At 41.4% G+C, this 19,289-nt stretch overlaps 1 protein-coding gene across 5 annotated transcripts in view; it reads right to left on the reverse strand.

Annotated features, from left to right (window-relative positions):
• Positions 1 to 9,379: 9,379 nt before the first annotated feature.
• Positions 9,380 to 19,289, reverse strand: part of stac (SH3 and cysteine rich domain) — a 62,169-nt gene continuing 52,259 nt past the window's right edge. For all 5 annotated transcript variants that reach the window (XM_064928599.1, XM_064928596.1, XM_064928594.1 and 2 more), the window contains 4 exons: positions 18,286 to 18,380; positions 15,731 to 15,782; positions 14,129 to 14,266; positions 9,380 to 11,490 (listed from right to left, as the gene is read on the reverse strand). In XM_064928599.1, the coding sequence (XP_064784671.1) occupies positions 11,392 to 11,490; positions 14,129 to 14,266; positions 15,731 to 15,782; positions 18,286 to 18,380 (384 nt within the window). In that variant the 3' untranslated portion in view covers positions 9,380 to 11,391. The remainder of the gene's footprint in view (positions 11,491 to 14,128; positions 14,267 to 15,730; positions 15,783 to 18,285; positions 18,381 to 19,289) is intronic.

Below are 19,289 nucleotides of genomic sequence, written 5' to 3' on the forward strand. Positions count from 1 at the left end.
CCTACTTGTAGAGAAACGCCAACGCCATCCTCCTCTCATGTTGACGCAACAGTCTATCACTCTGTCATACAGTACACGCTTTCATTTTTGTTGTCCTAGGCTACCTGGCTAAAATGCTTGCTCGTTTCATGGGCAACGTTAGTTAGTTAACATTTGCCTTCTATATCTAGCTACATAATCAACTTCCATCCTCTCAGTCCAAGGGCACAATGTATTAATTTATAGTTGGATCAGAATCGCCTTTATAATCATTGGCCAGTACTGAGAAGTCCATCAGATCCATGGCTAATTTAGGAAAGGGCCCATTTTAGCTAGCCAGATAGACACCGTAGGACAACACAACAAGAAGCACAACGAGTTTCTGTCAATAACATATGCTCTCTCGATGCGATTGGAGTGAAGCCAAATCCAAACTGTCTTCCCGTAATGCTTTTTTTTGGTTTGCCAGGGCCATTCACAGTTGAGTTCACTCAGTTTAGCTCAACACTGATTGTCCATAATTAAAACATAAATAAATATATCAAAAGAGGCCAAATACTCGCTGGGTTCCCTTGCATTCAATGCTACGGGCAGCAACAATCTCATACTCTTTTGGACCAGACAGCATCAGATAGATTGGCTAGCTGGGCGCTGTTTCACTTGCTCGAATGTTTTCTCCGGTGAGATACATTCAACCTCTTGTTTTTGAAACACAGACAAAGATAAATTTTTAGATTATTTTTTTTCGGTCAATTGTTTTGGGGAAGCCTGGCTTCCCTTGGCATACATGAATACACGTTACTGGATGCCTACTCTTTAGTGAACTTATGCATGACATTGCAAGCCAAGAAATTGCGAAATTCAGCATTGCAATAGCCTATATCTTTTGATTACCGATGCACAATTCTGTCTGGTGGCCGACATGCCTACCTAAGCCTGGCTGGGAGGGGCACAGCCAGGCTTAGGTAGGCATGTCAGCCACCAGTGGGTGGGTGGATACTCCCTTGCAAAGTCATGTGAAATCCATAGATTAGGGCCTAATAAATTATCTCAATTTACTGATTTCCTTATATGAACTGTAACTTTAAAATTGTTGCATGTTGCATTTATATTTTTGTTCAGTATAGTTTCCTCCATTGCAAAAATACTGAATGCTAGGAGTCGATTCCACTTGCCACTCAGAAATGGGAGTCGACGGACAAGGAGTCGAGGAATCAATTATTTTGGAGCTGATTCCCCACCACCAACTTTATGCTAGTGTAGATAGCTAGCTATATGGTGGTATTCAAGCTGAGTTTGATCAATAAATGCAACAATTATATTTTGATTAGCTAGCTAGTGTCACACCTTAGAGAGACTGTTTATTTCTCTATTTGGTTAGGTTAGGGTGTGATTTGGGTGGGCATTCTAGTTTTGTATTTCTTTGCTGGCCGGGTATGGTTCCCAATCAGAGGCAGCTGTCCATCGTTCTCTGATTGGGAATCATACTTAGGCAGCCTGTTTTCCACCTGAGTTTGTGGGATCTTGTTTTTGTACAGTAACTGTATAGCCCTGCAGAACTTTATGTTCGTTAATCTTTTGTTGTTTTTTGGTGCTAATTCTAAATAAATTAAGATGTACACTTTCCACGCTGCGCTTTGGTATCATTCCGACGACGGACGTAACAGCTAGTTAATGTTAACTTGCTTGTCCAAAGTCCAGCAGCTAGCCTCTGACACCAGTCAGTCGAAATCTAACTAGTTAACGAACAGGCAAAGAAAGGTAGCTAGCTAAAAAAAAGAACACCAAACTTAAGGCAAATTGTCATGCTGCTACCTTACAATGCATGCAATGGGCTAGGTACTTTATACTCCAAGCAACGGTAAAAACTAGCCACATTTCACTGTTAGACAGGACACAACTCAATCCGCTGAGATAACAAATTACTAGCTAATGTTACATTTAAATAGCGCCACGATTGTGCACTGACTGCAGTGTGCAAATGCATGCTTGGAAAAACCCACCAGCTTATAACATCCATAATAAATTCCAGTATGCACCTTCTCCTGTCGTTTTTACATTTTAATACACGTGTGCTGATCAACAGTGCCAAAGAACAACTTTACCATGTGTTTGATATTTTTCAACAACTCCAGTGCATGGTTCTAGGGGAGGGGGCTTTTGTCCCCCCAAACCAGAATTATTTAAATGTATAGGATTTATAACTAGCTTTAGGCTAGAAACAAGTAAAAGGCACAAGAAAGACCTGGCTCTAGCGCACATGGGGATATCTTTGTTTAGTCTCTATGGCTGAGTTATACGACCTTCAAAAGCCAATGACGTAAAACTCTTACTTTGCTTTCAATGGGTATTGAGTCATATTTTACAATGTAAGACTGTCACAGCCAATTGAGTACCACAGTATGAGTTATAATACCCATCAAACCTCGCGGTCAAACAGGGAAATGGTTCCAATCATTTTCCCACCATTCGTTTTTCACATAGGGGATTTTAGAAACACATAAAATAAGGTCTGTGTTTCGTGTAGACTTACCCCGGCGTGATGTGTTGTTAACCATGTAAATCTCTCTAGGAGAAGGTGACTTTTATCAACATTACTAGAAGACAAAACAGCTCAATCAATCAAGCCTGACTGTCTTGTAGGTATAAACGCAAAGCTTGCATTCATTTAATAATAAAAATGTTTGAAAGGGTAGTGTAATAGGATAATGTCTTCGTGTGGCGTGTGAAGAATCCAATACTTTATCTTGAATGCAGTACAAATCACATTGTTGTGGGAGCACCTCCTCTAAGATTATGAATTAGGCTGTTTGAGAAGGTTTGAATCATAAGGAACCTGCCTACACAATATTTTTGGAAATACAATAGACCAACATAGCTACTGTAATAGATCAAAACTGTGTGCTGGAAAACCTTGGTAGAGCATAAGTGTAGTTGGCATTGTTGTGCTCATGTGAATTTCCTCCTTTTTTTGGCTTCAAACCAATGCCTACTTCTCACTTAAAACAGAGTTTTTTAAATCATCTTAGCGATAACAGCTACAACCCATGTGACAGACGTACCCAGACACCCCTGCGTGTCATCCGTTTGTCTGCTTCTACAGAACTCCCCTTCCACCACTCTGAGATCCGAAGCTTGTTAATGTCTATCAAGGTGACAGGTGGCGGCTTCCCCAACCTGCGGCAACAAAAAATACTTTTGCAGATGGGTCGTGAAGATGGTGAGGTTTGGGAGAATAATTGGCTGGGAGGAGACAGACCTTGTCCTGGCATGGGACTGGGACATGATTAGCATGTGTCTCCACTGGGTTGACAAGAATTGAGTAGTCTTTGCTAATAGTATGACTTCCTAAAATGTGCCCAACTGTTGAATGTACCAGCCAGGAGGTCAGTGCCAGTCGTCACAACGGGCACTCTCAGACAGCTCATTGACATGAAGACTATGAAGGGAATAAGTCAATAACATCAGCCGCCAATGTTCAATCAACCACTTAAACAGCTCTCTGGAGAACCTCAGTTAGGCTACAATCTTTTGAAGGTCCAATGCCGCCATTTTAATCTCAATGTCAAATAATTTCTGGGTAACAATTAAGTACCTTACGGTGATTGTTTTAAATTAAAAAGCATGGACATACTACTCAAGCTAAAATTGTTAGGACTGTCTGGGAATGGGGAAAACTGAAAACTAGCTGTTATTTGCACAGAGGTATGGAACTCTTTTTTAATGGTCTGTTAACTAATTATCCGCCTGGTGATTTAGGCAGGTGAAATGTCATGGTCATTGTATGGAGGAGACCAAGGCGCAGCGTGGTAAGCGTACATACTTATTTAATTTAAGAAAGAACACTGAACAAACCATCACAACAACAAACCGTGACGCTAATTTGCGTAGTGCAGACAGGCAACTGAACATAGAATAAGATCCCACAAACTATCCAAGGAATATGGCGCCTAAATATGGTGCCCAATCAGAGACAATGATAAACAGCTGCCTCTGATTGAGAACCAATCCAGGCAACCATAGACATATAAACACCGAGACTTACAAAAACCGCTAGACATACAAAAACCACTAGACAGTACAAAAACTAAACAAACCACCCTCGGCACACCCTGACCTAACCAAAATAATAAAGAAAACAAAGATAACTGAGGTCAGGGCATGACACAAAAACATCATCCCACCAAAACAGGCAGGAATATCAAAGAGCTCATACACTAAATGGGCATTTTCATAATTTTCACAATTTCAGAGTATTATTGCAACCTCAGACTGGAAATATATATAAAACACAGGAAAATCATGTATTTGACTGCACGTTAATATAAAAAAGAAATGTCCTCTCACTGTCAACTGCGTTTATTTTCAGCAAACTTAAGTGAAAATATTTGTATGAACATAACAAGATTCAACAACTGAGACATAAACTGAACAAGTTCCACAGACATGTGACTAACATAAATGGAATAATATGTCCCTGAACAAAGGGGGAGACAAAATCAAAAGTAACAGTCAGTATCTGTGGCCACCAGCTGCATTATGTACTGCAGTGCATCTCCTCCTCAACGACTGCACCAGATTTGCCAGTTCTTGCTGTGAGATGTTACCCCACTCTTCCACCAATGCACCTGCAAGTTCCCGGACATTTCTGGGGGGAATGGCCCTTGCCCTCGCCCTCCGATCCAACAGGTCCCAGACGTGTGCAATGGGATTGACATCCGGGTTCTTCACTGACCATGGCAGAACACCGACATTCCTGTCTTGCTGGAAATCACGCACAGAATGAGCAGTATGGCTGGTGGCATTGTCATGCTGGAGGGTCATGTCAGGATTAACCTGCATGAAGGGTACCACATGAGGGGGGAGGATGTCTTCCCTGTAACACACAATGTTGAGATTGCCTGCAAAGCCAACAAGCTCAGTCTTATGATCTTGTGACACACCGCCACAGACCATGATGGACCCCCCACCTTCAAATCGATCCCGCTCCAGAGAGTACAGGCCTCGGTGTAACGCTAATTCATTCGATGAAGAATGCAAATCCGACCATCACCCCTGGTGAGACAAAACCGCGACTCGTCGGTGAGGAGCACTTTTTGCCAGTCCTGTCTGGTCCAGCGACGGTGGGTTTGTGCCCATAGGCGACATTGTTGCCGGTGATGTCTGGTGAGGACCTTACAAAAGGCCTACAAGCCCTCAGTCCAACCCCTCTCTGCCTATTGAGGACAGTCTGAGCACTGATGGAGGGATTGTGCGTTCCTGGTGTAACTCGGGCAGATTTTGTTGCCATCCTGTACCTGTCCCGCAGGTGTGATGTTCGGATGTACCGATCCTGTGCAGGTGTTGTTACACGTGTTCTGCCACTGGGAGGACGTTCAGCTGTCTGTCCTGTCTCCCTGTAGGGCTGTCTTAGGCATCTCACAGTACGGACATTGCAATTTATTTCCCTGGCCACATCTGCAGTCCTCATGCCTCCTTGCAGCATGCCTAAGGCACGTTCACGTTCATGTTCACACAAAAAGCTAGATTCTTTACATCCACTGTTTCACAAGATGACAGCCTGTTGTGCTGGTTTTCTCAGGAGTCACTAAAACATTAAGCAGCACGAATTACAATTTCATATTCATGTCCTAACACTAGCTAGCTAGTCAGCTAACTTACTAAATAGCGATTTTCGTAAATTAACTTTATGATAAAAAATATTCTGAATCGTTTGTCTCTACACGAACTAACATATTCCTCTCAATTGTACGTTTTTTGCTTGACTCATTATGACGTTATAATTATTTACATTTGCTTCCACCGTGATATTTTGTTAGATCTCTTTGCTGAAGAAAATCACCAGTGAAGGATGGCTTGCGCCAAATTCTTCATTGGAACCACTCGATAGGACCCAAATGCATAGTGAGTGCTCTAACTCACACTTGCGGTGGTCTGGAGCAATCAAGCCGTGTCGCTGGATACCTCTATGTCCCGCGGTGTAAGCTCGCAACTTTTAAAGGAGGAACCACTGTATATACTGTATACTGAATCCTTCACTATCTATTGCATCTTAGCTGCTCCATCACTGCTCATCCATATATTTTATACTTATATATTCTCCTCCCATTCCTTTACTAGATTGTGTGTATTAGGTTTTGTTGTGGAATTTGTTAGATATTAGGTTTTGTTGTGGAATTGTTCGATATAAGCTGTTAGATACTGCTGCACTGTCAGATCTAGAAGCGTAAGTACTTAGCTACACTCACAATAACATCTGCTAACCATGTGTAAGTGCCAATAAAATTTGATTTGATTTGAGACGACCTTGTCTACCCATTGTATGGGTCAGGGATTTATTAATAGTTGTGTATAAATCCTAGGAGAAATTAATACAATTATTGTTTTGACAAATCTGTGACACCTGGCTATATTCCTGTGAGGAGTCTGTAGTTCATTAAAGTCATTGAGAGAGTCTTGCTGTAATATCGATAGAAAAGCTATTTTGAAGAGGCATATAATGTTGGGGTTATAGTACTGACAAAATAAAGAGAATGGATCCTATGCTCCATGTCACTGAAGCAGCCTCTTTTCTTCTTACTTCCTTAGGCAATCTAACTGACCATCTGGATATAGTCCAGGCCTTCCTAGCCGAGGCGAAGCAATGAAGCCGCCAGGTGGATTTTGCTGTGTCATTAATCACAGCTCACTTGTCCTGCAGTTTCTCTTTTGTTATTATGTCAATTACTTTATTTTTTTCATTTTGACTACCCAAAGTGACAAACTGCCACTCTAGCCCATTTATAATGGCTTAAAGCTAGACTATTTTGTTTGGCACCTCTTTCTTCCCCATCCAACATACTCGCACACACACACACCCACTCACTCCATTGCACCACAAAGAGTGTATCTTGTGAGATGTGTGATATATGTCAAACGAACATCAGACCAAGTGCATGCAGTGTGAAATGACTGATGCTTACTCATCTATCTGAAACTGTTATACCGCTATTCCTATTACTGATATCAACCTGTTGCATACAACAAGCCATTTAGCACTTTTGTTCATTCTGCAACACCCTAAATGCTAAATGTTGCCAATGCAATACAGGCTAATGTCAGCACAATACCAACAGAGGGTGCTAAAGTGTTTGTGGCCTGTATCAGCACTGGTGTGGTGCACTGGCCTGTGTTATGACAAAGGCAGAGAACAAGGGCACGTCTTTAGAACGGTCGCTGCAATTTACTGTCTTGCTGGTAAGCAACTCCAAGAGTAGATTTGTCTTTGTGTTGTAGGTTATTGTCCTGCTGAAATGGGATTCCTTCCCCAGTCCCTGGTGTAAAGCAGACGGAAGCAGGTTTTCTTCTAGGATTTTGCCTGTGCTTAGCTCCATCCCGTTTATTTTCATCCTGAAAAACTCCCCAGTCTTTACCAATGTCAAGCATACCCATACCATGATGCAGACACCACCATGCTTGAAAATAAGGAGGCAGTTACTCACGTGTTGTATTTGCCCCAAACGTATGCATTTAGGCCAAAAAGTGTATTCATTTGATGTGTTTTGTTTTCTTCTTCAGTGTTACTTTAGTGCCTTGTTGCATACATATGCATATTTTGGAATATTTTTATTCTGTATATTTTTATTCTTATTTTCACTCTGTCATTGGTGACATCCCTAAGCAGTTTCCTTCATGTCCTGCAGCTCAGTTCAGAAGGACAACTGCATCTTGGATGTGTCTGGGTGGTTTATGACATCATCCACAGCATAATGATTAACTTGACCATGCTTAGATATATTAAATGTCTGTTTCGTTAATGTTAACCATCTACCAACCACTGCTCTCTAGTCTTTGTAGTTGAATTTATGCTTAAAATTCAGTACTTGTCTGAGGGACCTTACAGATGTTTTATGTATGGGGAACAAAGGAAGGGGTAGTCATTAAAACAGAATGTCAACCTCTTATTTCACACAGTGAGTCCATGTAACTTATGTGATTTGTTAAGCCACATTTGACTTCTGAACTAATTAAGGCTTTTGCCTAAACAAAGGGGGTGAATATCAATGCGACTATATTTTACTTATTTCATTTGAATTCATTTGTAAATATGTGTATCATTTTATTTTCCCTTTGACATTATGGATTATTCTGTATAGATCAAAAACATGTTTTACTTTAACGCAACACCATGTGAAAATGAGGGTGCAGACTTTCTATAGGCTCTGTACTTTACACCAAAGGGATTAAAAACCAAACTGTCACGTTGTTAATGCAATACAGGCTAATGTCAGGCCAATACCAACGGAGGGGTGCTAGAGTCTGGTGGTTGAGGCCTGTATCAGCCCTGGTGGACTAGCCTGTGTCATGACAAAGACAAACAGGGGAACAAGACAAGGGTGAGTATTTAAAACTGTCTCTGCCCCCTGCCAGGAGAATCTTTCAGCGGCCACTACACTTCTGAACAGCTGCCTAATGGGGCTAGTGAACCCAGCAGCTTGAAGATAATTAAAGTGGTACAGTTGAGCAAATTATGAGCCAATTAGCAACCGTTAATTAAGTAGTGGGTGGGAGAATCAAAGGCACGGCTGTCTGTGTAGGGCTTTATGAATAGTTTGTGACAGATGTGTAAAAAGACATGGAAAACTGTATCACTCAGTGACTTGGTGACTATATTGCGTTTTAATGCTACAGGATGTTGCAGTATAATCATGAGAACACAATGCACAATGCTGTCAGTAGAGGGTGTTCTTCTGCATAAAATATGTGATCAGTCTAGATGGCCACATGGCATGTAGTTAACAGTTCTACCATGTGAGCTATTCAACATTTTATTACCAGAGATTTCAAAGGGAAATATATTTCAATTTTTATTGTGAAGGTAGAGCATCAGTATTTCCAGAAAATATCAACGTGATTCCCATGTTATTTATATTTGTTATGAGGGAATGTGCATCCCTTTCTTTGTTCTCATGTGGAAAATGTGTATGGAGCTGCAGAAGGGGAAGTAGGTGAGGATGAGGGGGGAAGCAGCCTCTTCATCACGGTAGACGGGTCCTCATAAGATATTTTCTCTGATAGGGCAGCAGGCCCCAGGTTAACCAAGGCTTGTCTTGGCTAGTATTATATTGGAGATCATACTGGTGGATACCATTTTTATGTCGCTATGTCCAGCATGAAGGAAGTTAAAGGTAGTTTCACAAGAAAACGTTAACTAGCATTAGCGCAATGACTGGAAGTCTATGGGTATCTGCGCCAAAGCTAGTTAGTATAGGCTTGCGAAACTACCTCTAACTTCCTTTATACTTCAATGTATATTCAGCACAGGCATACATGACTGTGATGTTTTCTGTGTTCCGAGTATAAAGACAAAGCTATCTATCTCGAGTTTCCCCAAACAGCGATAATAAATTGATACAATTGATTTAAAAAAAATTCTAATCAATTTATTTTTTATTCTGTGCATACAATCTATACAATACAGTGGTCTTTGACTATGGTTGCAAAATTTCAGGAACTTTCAATATATTCCCTGGTTTCCCGGAAATCCTAGTTGGAAGATTCCATATTTCCTGCTAATTGTCTTCTTATTCCCAAAATCCTCCAACTGGGATTTCGGGAAAACTAGGGAATTTATTGAAGGTTCACGGAGTTTCAGTGCAGCTTAAATGAACTTATAGAGAGACACATTTACTACCATACCTTTCCTTTGACAGTTCATAATAATATTTTAACAGAAAACAAATATACATGAGGATGATCAAGAAATCCTCAAAGAATATTGCTATTCCTCAAGAGAAAGGAATTGAACAGGAGTGTGTCATAAATAGTGACATTAAAGGGATAGTTACATCTCAACAAACATGTCTTGATTCGAAGAAAAATGGGTTTACATTGTTTAACGTGAATAATCATATCTGAGTGACCATTTAGTGCAATTGTAGCAAGCATACATGAATGTAAATCAAAGCTGAATTTCAAGTAGCTCATGCATTGAAGCTTCTCTGATCAAATATCTTGACAATAACGGGTGTAAAAAGCCATTTGTAAAAGAAAATAATGTATATAACTTGTTTTGGTTTACTTGTTATGGTGTATAGAATTTAATGTAATTGTATCGAAATGTATATTAGATACCACACCAAGCCACTACAACAGGTATGCAGATTTTATGACATATATTCAAAAACAATTGATCTAACCACTTGTTAGAGCTTGCCCGCTTCCTAAATTCACATAATTTCTCATCAAATCCATTATCCTTTATAAAACACATCAAGAAACAATGTCATGATGAGTTATCCGAAGAGAACATTATCACCAGACTAAGTTGCAAATTAGGTATTCATTGTTTTGAAATATTCACAAAATCTGTTTGACAGGTTTGTAGTCCTTTTGTGGTGTCATTTTTTAAACGCAAATGTGGATGTGTAAGCAGCTAGACTAGGAACATCACTAGATTTGTGCAAAATATTTTTCTCCTTTGAACAATACTACCTCAGAAATCTTGATACATTTCTGCTTCGTCTAATTCTTTTTGTTGTTCCTCTCCAGTGACAAATCCAATGTATTGAATTTTTTTGTATCACAGAGGGACGGATTCTTGGGAGAATGGGTCTGTAGTTGTGAGCTTGAGGCTATCAAGGCTCAGTAGAGCCATCATACGAACATAGAAGAAAAGGGACTTATCTTCTATGCTTTTGATTAATATGCTGTTTGTAACCTCAACTGCTTGCATCAAAGTTAGTGTAAGTGAATAAAATATGATTTGATTATTTCAGAACAGAATCTTCGGCTATAGAGAACAAGTGCTTGAACATTTGGGCTTTAGGTTAAACAAGTGGTTCAAACATACTGCAGCTGATGCTAAATAAGCAAGAATGTATGGATAAAGAAAGTTGCCGAAAGTAGCTTTCCTTGCTCTCTCTGTCTCAGTAGTAGACACACGAGTACATTCAGTATATTCATGCATGATGCGTCACCTGCATTCTCCACTGGGAAATCCCACAAAGAACAAACAATGCTCAGCTGTCCTAAAAATTAAACAAAATCGGAATAAAAATCTATCCAAATCCAGAGGTGCAATCACCCCACTCTCCCTCCCTGTGACCACAAAGTCAGGTTATCTGATCCGTCGCAACATTTTCCCCTTCAGGCTAAAAGGGAATGAGGAAGGTTGGCTCTGACTCTGACAAAGCTATTCCCTTAATGGCAACAGAAATATTTTGGATCCACAGCTCAGAGGGTTTCAGGCGGCCATTTTGTGGGAAGAATGGTCCTCTCCCTCACGCCTGAGGTTGGCATCTAATCAGTGCTACTGTCAGAGCCATCCCTGCGCATCATGGGAGTGTGCCACTGTGCCTCTCCTCCCTCCTCTCTCTCCTTCTCTTCCTCTCGTTATCTCTCTCCAGCACTCTCTATTTCTCTCTCTCGCTCTCAGATGTTTTCCAGGACATCACAGGGCACGTAGCCTCTCTTCTTTCCACTGGCCACTCGGATGAAGCCACCGTGTTCATCCTCACCGCTTACACAAATCTGATGAAACATTGAATATTGATCTTGTGATTTAGTTGCTTTTTGTACAAACAAAACACATTTTAACACATTCAATTCACAATGCACAGTGGCCCTAAAGGGCGAAGTAGCTCACTGTAAGAAATATTTAATTCTCCCACCAAACAACAATGACACCTGTCTGTATTTGCCTGATAGTCTTTGATACAGCTGTAGAGGGTAGTTTGAATAGTCTTTGATACAGCTGCAGAGGGGTAGTTTGAATAGTCTTTGATACAGCTGCAGAGGGGTAGTTTGAATAGTATTTTATACAGCTGTAGAGGGGTAGTTTGAATAGTCTTTGATACAGCTGCAGAGGGTAGTTTGAATAGTCTTTGATACAGCTGCAGAGGGGTAGTTTGAATAGTCTTTGATACAGCTGCAGAGGGGTAGTTTGAATAGTCTTTGATACAGCTGCAGAGGGTAGTTTGAATAGTCTTTGATACAGCTGCAGAGAATAGGATACAGTTTGAATAGTCTTTGATACAGCTGCAGAGGGGTAGTTTGAATAGTCTTTGATACAGCTGCAGAGGGGAAGTTTGAATAGTCTTTGATACAGCTGCAGAGGGGAAGTTTGAATAGTATTTGATACAGCTGCAGAGGGGAAGTTTGAATAGTATTTGATACAGCTGCAGAGGGGAAGTTTGAATAGTATTTGATACAGCTGCAGAGGGTAGTTTGAATAGTCTTTTTGAATAGTATTTTATACAGCTGCAGAGGGTAGTTTGAATAGTCTTTGATACAGCTGCAGAGGGTAGTTTGAATAGTCTTTGATACAGCTGCAGAGGGGTAGTTTGAATAGTCTTTGATACAGCTGCAGAGGGGTAGTTTGAATAGTCTTTGATACAGCTGCAGAGGGGAAGTTTGAATAGTCTTTGATACAGCTGCAGAGGGGAAGTTTGAATAGTCTTTGATACAGCTGCAGAGGGGTAGTGTGAATAGTCTTTGATACAGCTGCAGAGGGGAAGTTTGAATAGTCTTTGATACAGCTGCAGAGGGGTAGTTTGAATAGTCTTTGATACAGCTGCAGAGGGGAAGTTTGAATAGTCTTTGATACAGCTGCAGAGGGGAAGTTTGAATAGTCTTTGATACAGCTGCAGAGGGGAAGTTTGAATAGTCTTTGATACAGCTGCAGAGGGGTAGTTTGAATAGTCTTTGATACAGCTGCAGAGGGGAAGTTTGAATAGTCTTTGATACAGCTGCAGATTGGTAGTGTGAATGGCTGTGTGACTGGAAACAGCGGATGTTGCTACTCATTGGGGATGGAGGCAGAGCTATGAGGTCACTGAGTCATCTTCAAAGTGTTAGGAATGGTTGCATCTCCATTGGGGGTTACTAGCATGAACTCTCCTCTGAATCCTAAAATGGCCATGCAAAGCATTGTGGGAAAAGGATTTGAGACGGCATTTGCCGTGCCAAAATGGTAATGCCATGGAAACTGCTGAGAGGGGGAGGACCACCATTTGGCCAGCTCAGGTCCATCCTTTGAAGTGAATGTCCCGGGAGAGAGTCTTTGGACTGAGTGCCCAGGACTCCCATTGCCTATGGGAATTGGTGAGCATATGAACTGTATCTGATGTCCACTTGTATCTGGGGCTTAAACATGAACTGCAGCAAGTAAAGTTGTACATGGAAACATTTAAGGGACTAACTATACAATTCTTTAACAACCGATAATAACAATCATGTTTTCTTGTATATTAGTTCAATTGGGGATAATTGGGTACTTTTTTGTCACAAAATAGTTTGACATAATTATGGTATGATTTAAAATAATGCTGTTATGGAATTTCTGATTTTATTGGAGACATACAGATAGAGGATGACAGGAAAGATAGAGAGAGATATAGAAATAGAGATAGAAAGAGATAGCAAGATGGAAAGATAAAATGGCTAGAGATCGCAAGATAGAGAGACAGAAAGATAGAGAGAGGTTGTCTCAAAAGGCAGCAGGCCAGATTCAAACCTATGCCGACACCGCAAACATGCATTACCACTCAACCAGACAGGCCGGGCATTACCACTCAACCAGACAGGCCGGGCATTACCACTCAACCAGACAGGCCGGGCATTACCACTCAACCAGACAGGCCGGACATTACCACTCAACCAGACAGGCCGGGCATTACCACTCAACCAGACAGGCCGGGCATTACCACTCAACCAGACAGGCCGGGCATTACCACTCAACCAGACAGGCCGGGCATTACCACTCAACCAGACAGGCCGGGCATTACCACTCAACCAGACAGGCCGGGCATTACCACTCAACCAGACAGGCCGGGCATTACCACTCAACCAGACAGGCCGGGCATTACCACTCAACCAGACAGGCCGGGCATTACCACTCAACCAGACAGGCCGGGCATTACCACTCAACCAGACAGGCCGGGCATTACCACTCAACCAGACAGGCCGGGCATTACCACTCAACCAGACAGGCCGGGCATTACCACTCAACCAGACAGGCCGGGCAATACCACTCAACCAGACAGGCCGGACATTACCACTCAACCAGACAGGCCGGACATTACCACTCAACCAGACAGGCCGGACATTACCACTCAACCAGACAGGCCACAATTATCATTGTATTGCGGGTAACAGTGAGATCACATACCTGGCCCTCCTTCAGAGTGATCTGGCCTTGCTCCGTACAGCCGATAAACGTCCTGTGACACCTGAACACTCTGTCTCCGGTCTTCACCTGGTGAGCAAAGGCTGCTGGGAAGAAACCGATCCTGTCCTCGATCATGCCCTAGATCCATCATCCAGAAGAAACATTATACACCATCACAGCTCCGGGTCTTACTAACATGGCAGCAGACTGGTGCAGACCCAGCGCCAGAAAGAATCTGTTGGACCGGCCTTTGATTTCCATAGGGGGGGCTTGTTTTTCCACAGGACCTCCTATGCGTGCACCCGCTTGAGCGTTCACAATGGGTTAATGGGTCTAATAGTAAAGCACATAGGCAGCTGGTGAGCTTCAAGTTTGGGAAAACTTAAAATTTATCCTACCACTTCTACCGATCTGCTTGCCAGTCATGATAATTTTTAGACGCGTGATTTCGTGGAACAGTTTCATTTCAATAATAACGTTTTAGTTTTTTTTTTCAAAATTATTGTCATGTGGTTATTCATAAAAATCTGAAGTAAAATGATAAACATCTAAAAGTTCAAATTGAACTATGGCAAGAGCACCAACCTCATATGGACACATTGATACACTGTGATCCATTGACGGATAAAGAAATGACAGTATAGAACTCAGAGACAGCCTATAGGCCAATGCAGCAGTAGGCCTATAACTTCCATCGTCAACTAAGTAAAATACATAGGCGTAAAGCCGACAAATACAAACAGTAGAAAATATCCTGATGAACATTCTGGTTCTTTCAATCACATTCATCTCTCTGCCTCCCTTTCTATGTCTTGACATGAGCTATTGCTAGTGAAGTGCAACTTTGTATCAAATCATCACTTGGTCGAGCCTGAAGCTGTAGCTGTAGCTAGTGAACTTGCAACATTGTATCAACTAGTCTATTCCGGGCCCATGTGAGTTTCCTGCGCCAGTGAGCTCAGGACAGAAATATGTTTGTTTTTTAATGATGTTTCCACTGGATATATGGGATCATGATATTTAGCTCTTTCACACCAAGGCTTGGTGATTATCGAGGCCGGGAGTGTTGGATAGATGTTTCACATACTGAGGAATCATCATTCGCAATGGATGTAAAAAACAAACAGACTTTGTTGACTTGTGTGAGGTGAAGAAAACATTGACTGAGAGGCTCAGCTTATTAGTGGTGTACGTGGTGAGTTAAAACAATCAGAAATCAGACTTTGCCAAATGGGCTCTTTCCTACAAATGCATTCTGGAGAGAGATGCACCATATTCTCCACACTAACCTCCCCTTCTTCTTGATACAACATTTTAAATTATAGTAAAAACACATGTCATGCTATTTTGGTACAGACAGCATTAGCTACATGGTCTACACATACTGAGACAAAGGGGCGCTGCTTCATTCGCTTGGATGCTTTAACTGAGATTGATGAGTCTGTCTGTTGGCGCGTGTCTCGGTCAAATAAATGATCAAAGAGGAGGTAGGGTAGGGTAAGGAGGTAGAGTAGGATGGGGCCCCCCCATAACGCCGGCCCTGGACTGGTGTATGTCGTGGTTTAAATGTCAGTACTAGCTGTCTTCCACTTAAATACATACCTTCCACCAGTCATCATTGGAGTCGTCTGCCAGTAGGATTCTGTCTCCGGGTCTAAATTAGAAATAAATTGTGTATTAAAAAAAAAATCAACATCTCTGATGCTGTAAATTATATTTAATCTGATAATAAGAAAGAAATCTGAAATAATGTTTCAATTATGACTCGTTGATTCCTAGAGTCATAATGTATCTTTAAAAAATATCCTGTCTATTGAGACAGGTCTGTGAGAGGAAAAACACTGTGGTTTTAGTTTGAACATGTTAAAAATGGTCATCTATTGAGATCTTTCGATTATTAAAAAAAATATGGCCGTTTTGGTTTATTAAATATATCGCCAATCGGAATATGTTTGGAATCATGCTTTTATGGTATCATCACCATCATCGTGGGGGCGACAGGTAGCCTAGTGGCTAGAGTGATGGACTAGTAACCGGAATGCTGCACGATCGAATCCCCGAGCTGACAAGGTAAAAAATCTGTCGTTCTGCCCCTGAACAAGGCAGTTAACCCAATGTTCCACGGCCGTCATTGAAAATAAGAATTTATTCTTAACTGACTTGCCTAGTATAATAAAAAATAAACTAAAATCATCATGTTGCAGTAGGCTAATAACAAATTATACAGAAGAAAGTTATCACAAGACAGGTGTCACAACATGTACTGTAAAAAGAGAGTGAAATTTCTCCACCTTTTGATGAGGGTGCCTTTAAAGTCCACAGTACAATGTGATTTATTGTGTCTGTCTGAAGTGTTGATTAGGGTCTGTAATAGGATCCTGAGACCTTGATCCTGTCTAGCTTGTCTTTCATAGGAGAAGATTTAAAACAACACTTTGAAGCAGCACCCAACTGTACAGCAGCTATTTGTGGGTTGGGAGTCATGCTGTGATGTGGGTGTGAATGAATTTCAAATGAAGTGGGGGATGATTGAAGTCTTTCTGGGGAGCAAGGAGGAAGATCTCAGACGCTCCAATCATCTGAGAGGAGACAGTGTAGACATTATACACACCAGATCCAAGGACTGGATTACTAAGGGAACGATGGAGTAAAATGGATACTTAGGGTCAAGGGCTGTTGAGAGAGAAACTCTTGTTTCTTAAGGGCCCATTGCAAAATGACATAAAGAAAACGGTGCCCTATATGTAAATATTTACGGAGTCCAGACAATTCTCACTGGGCACAGACATCAATTCAACATCTATTCCACGTTGGTTCAACGTAATTTAATTGAAATGACATGGAAACAACCAGTGTGTGCCCAGTGGGTTCCCAGCTTTCCACAGGTTCCAGAAAATATCACAAAGACGTTGATATTTGTCTCATTAAGCAATGAGGCCCGAGTGGGTGTGGTTTATGGCCAATATACCACGGCTAAGGGTTGTCTTTAGCACAACGCAATGCGGAGTGACTGGATAGAGCCCTTAGCTGTGGTAAAGTATATTGGCCATATACCAAAAACCTCCGAGGTGCCTTATTTCTATTCTTATTTCTATTAATAAACTGGTTACCAAATAGAGCAATTAAAAATACATGTTTTGTCATACCCGTGGTATACGGTCTGATATATCACGGCTGTCAGCAAATCAGCATTTCAGGGCACGAACCACAGTTTATGATAAGCAATAAACCATCAGGTATTGTCTTTCTATCTCATCATATTGTAATTGTGTCAAATCACAACCATATTTATGTAACAACATCTTTATAAGCTAATGAATCGGGTCAAATCATAACCATATTCATGTGTCGATATCTTTATAATCAAATGAATTAATGTGGGTTTATGCCTGGCTCGTGATTAAGAGATAGTCTTATGGTCGTTAAACTGAGCAAAGTACAAGCAGAAGACCACACACAAATCACAGACAATTTATTGTCATGCATAACAAAACAGACAGTGTTTATTCATGTTGTATTAGAGAATAGCACTGGCAAAGACCAGATATCTATTGAGCAGTGACTGACTACAGCATGCATTCAGTGAGGTCTGCCTGCTTATCGAGGTAAACACAGTGTGTTCTACATTCAAGAGAAACCTACGGTAATTGTTAACGTCGTGGTTTTAACAAAGAAAATGCAGGAAATGTCCAGGCAAGGCCAAGGCCCATCAGAAATCAATCAAACACCCCGTTCCGACAGTGAGCTAGTAGGAGCTTCTGGTCCTTGTAGATAAGAGAGTTTAAACTAAGCAGTCCCATAAATCAGTCACACCATTTATGACACTGTTTTTGTAAGTATTATAAAAGTGAGACAACGGTAATGTGTGACTGACTGGCCATTGGTGCCTGCTACCAGGTTAACGGACAGCTTCAGTGTGTGTAGATGTGTCTGAAGCTTATTTCCATTACAATTTGCCACCACAATTGGGGGCCAGTCACAAAAATAATATCAACTTAGAAAGAAAAAGGGAATGTGTGTGTGTGTGTGTGTGTGTGTGTGTGTGTGTGTGTGTGTGTGTGTGTGTGTGTGTGTGTGTGTGTGTGTGTGTGTGTGTGTGTGTGTGTGTGTGTGTGTGTGTGTGTGTGTGTGTGTGTGTGTGTGTGTATACCACTGACCTCATCTCCAGGTCTTCACTCTCCTGGGGGGTGAATGTAAACAAAGCAACATAGGTGTTGAGCTGAAGTGTGTCCTTCTGCAGCCATTTCCTCTCCTGCAAGGCAAAACACACACACACACACACACACACACACACACACACACACACACACACACAAACAGCAGCTGTCAGCACGATCCACAAAACAGAGTATAGACGTGCAAAAAACTACTACAGGTTTGTTGTTATACCCTAATCAAATCACAGAGGAAACGCATTACTTCGTTCATTCCTTTTGATTTTTCCTAGAATAGAATGAGCTCTTGTTCCAATGAAAAAAAGAGAGAATTGCTGAAGTCGTTCTGCCACCTGCTACTGTAAAGTTTCCACAACATTATATACATGTGTGGGAGGAAGCATCCTCTTGTTGAGTTGATCTGTTTTCATAAGCTCCCAGGAAATGAAAAGACAATAATAGCAGGGGCGGAGAGGATGTTGTTAGAGAAGTGCTAACACAATTACCGTAGACACATTCAGTAACCGTATTTGTACGCACCTTTAGGCACTTTCTGCTTTTGTCATAATTAGTCACAATGACACAATGACCCAGAATGCCAGGCAGTGTCTGAGAAAGGCCCATAAAATTGCCAAAGACTCCAGCCACCCGAGACATGGACTGTTCTCCATGCTCCAGTCTGGCAGACGGTACCGGTGCATCAAGGCTCAGACCAACAGACGACTAAACAGCTTCTATCCCCTGGCCATAAGACTGTTAAATGGCTAATAACTACTGCTCACCCTCACACCTACGCTGCTGCTGAAATTATTATTGATTTGATTTATTACTACCACTACGCTGCTGTTCACTGATTATTGATTGCCATTGGTACCTATCTATTTTAGTATGTTACTTGTCACTGTTACTCCTGTTTACATGTATACTGAGCGTACAAAACATTAGGAGCACCTGCTCTTTCCATGGCATAGACTGGCCAGGTGAATCCAGGTGAAAGCTATTATTCT

The sequence above is a fragment of the Oncorhynchus masou genome, chromosome 21 (genome assembly GCF_036934945.1).
Source record: "Oncorhynchus masou masou isolate Uvic2021 chromosome 21, UVic_Omas_1.1, whole genome shotgun sequence".
NCBI lineage: Eukaryota > Metazoa > Chordata > Actinopteri > Salmoniformes > Salmonidae > Oncorhynchus > Oncorhynchus masou.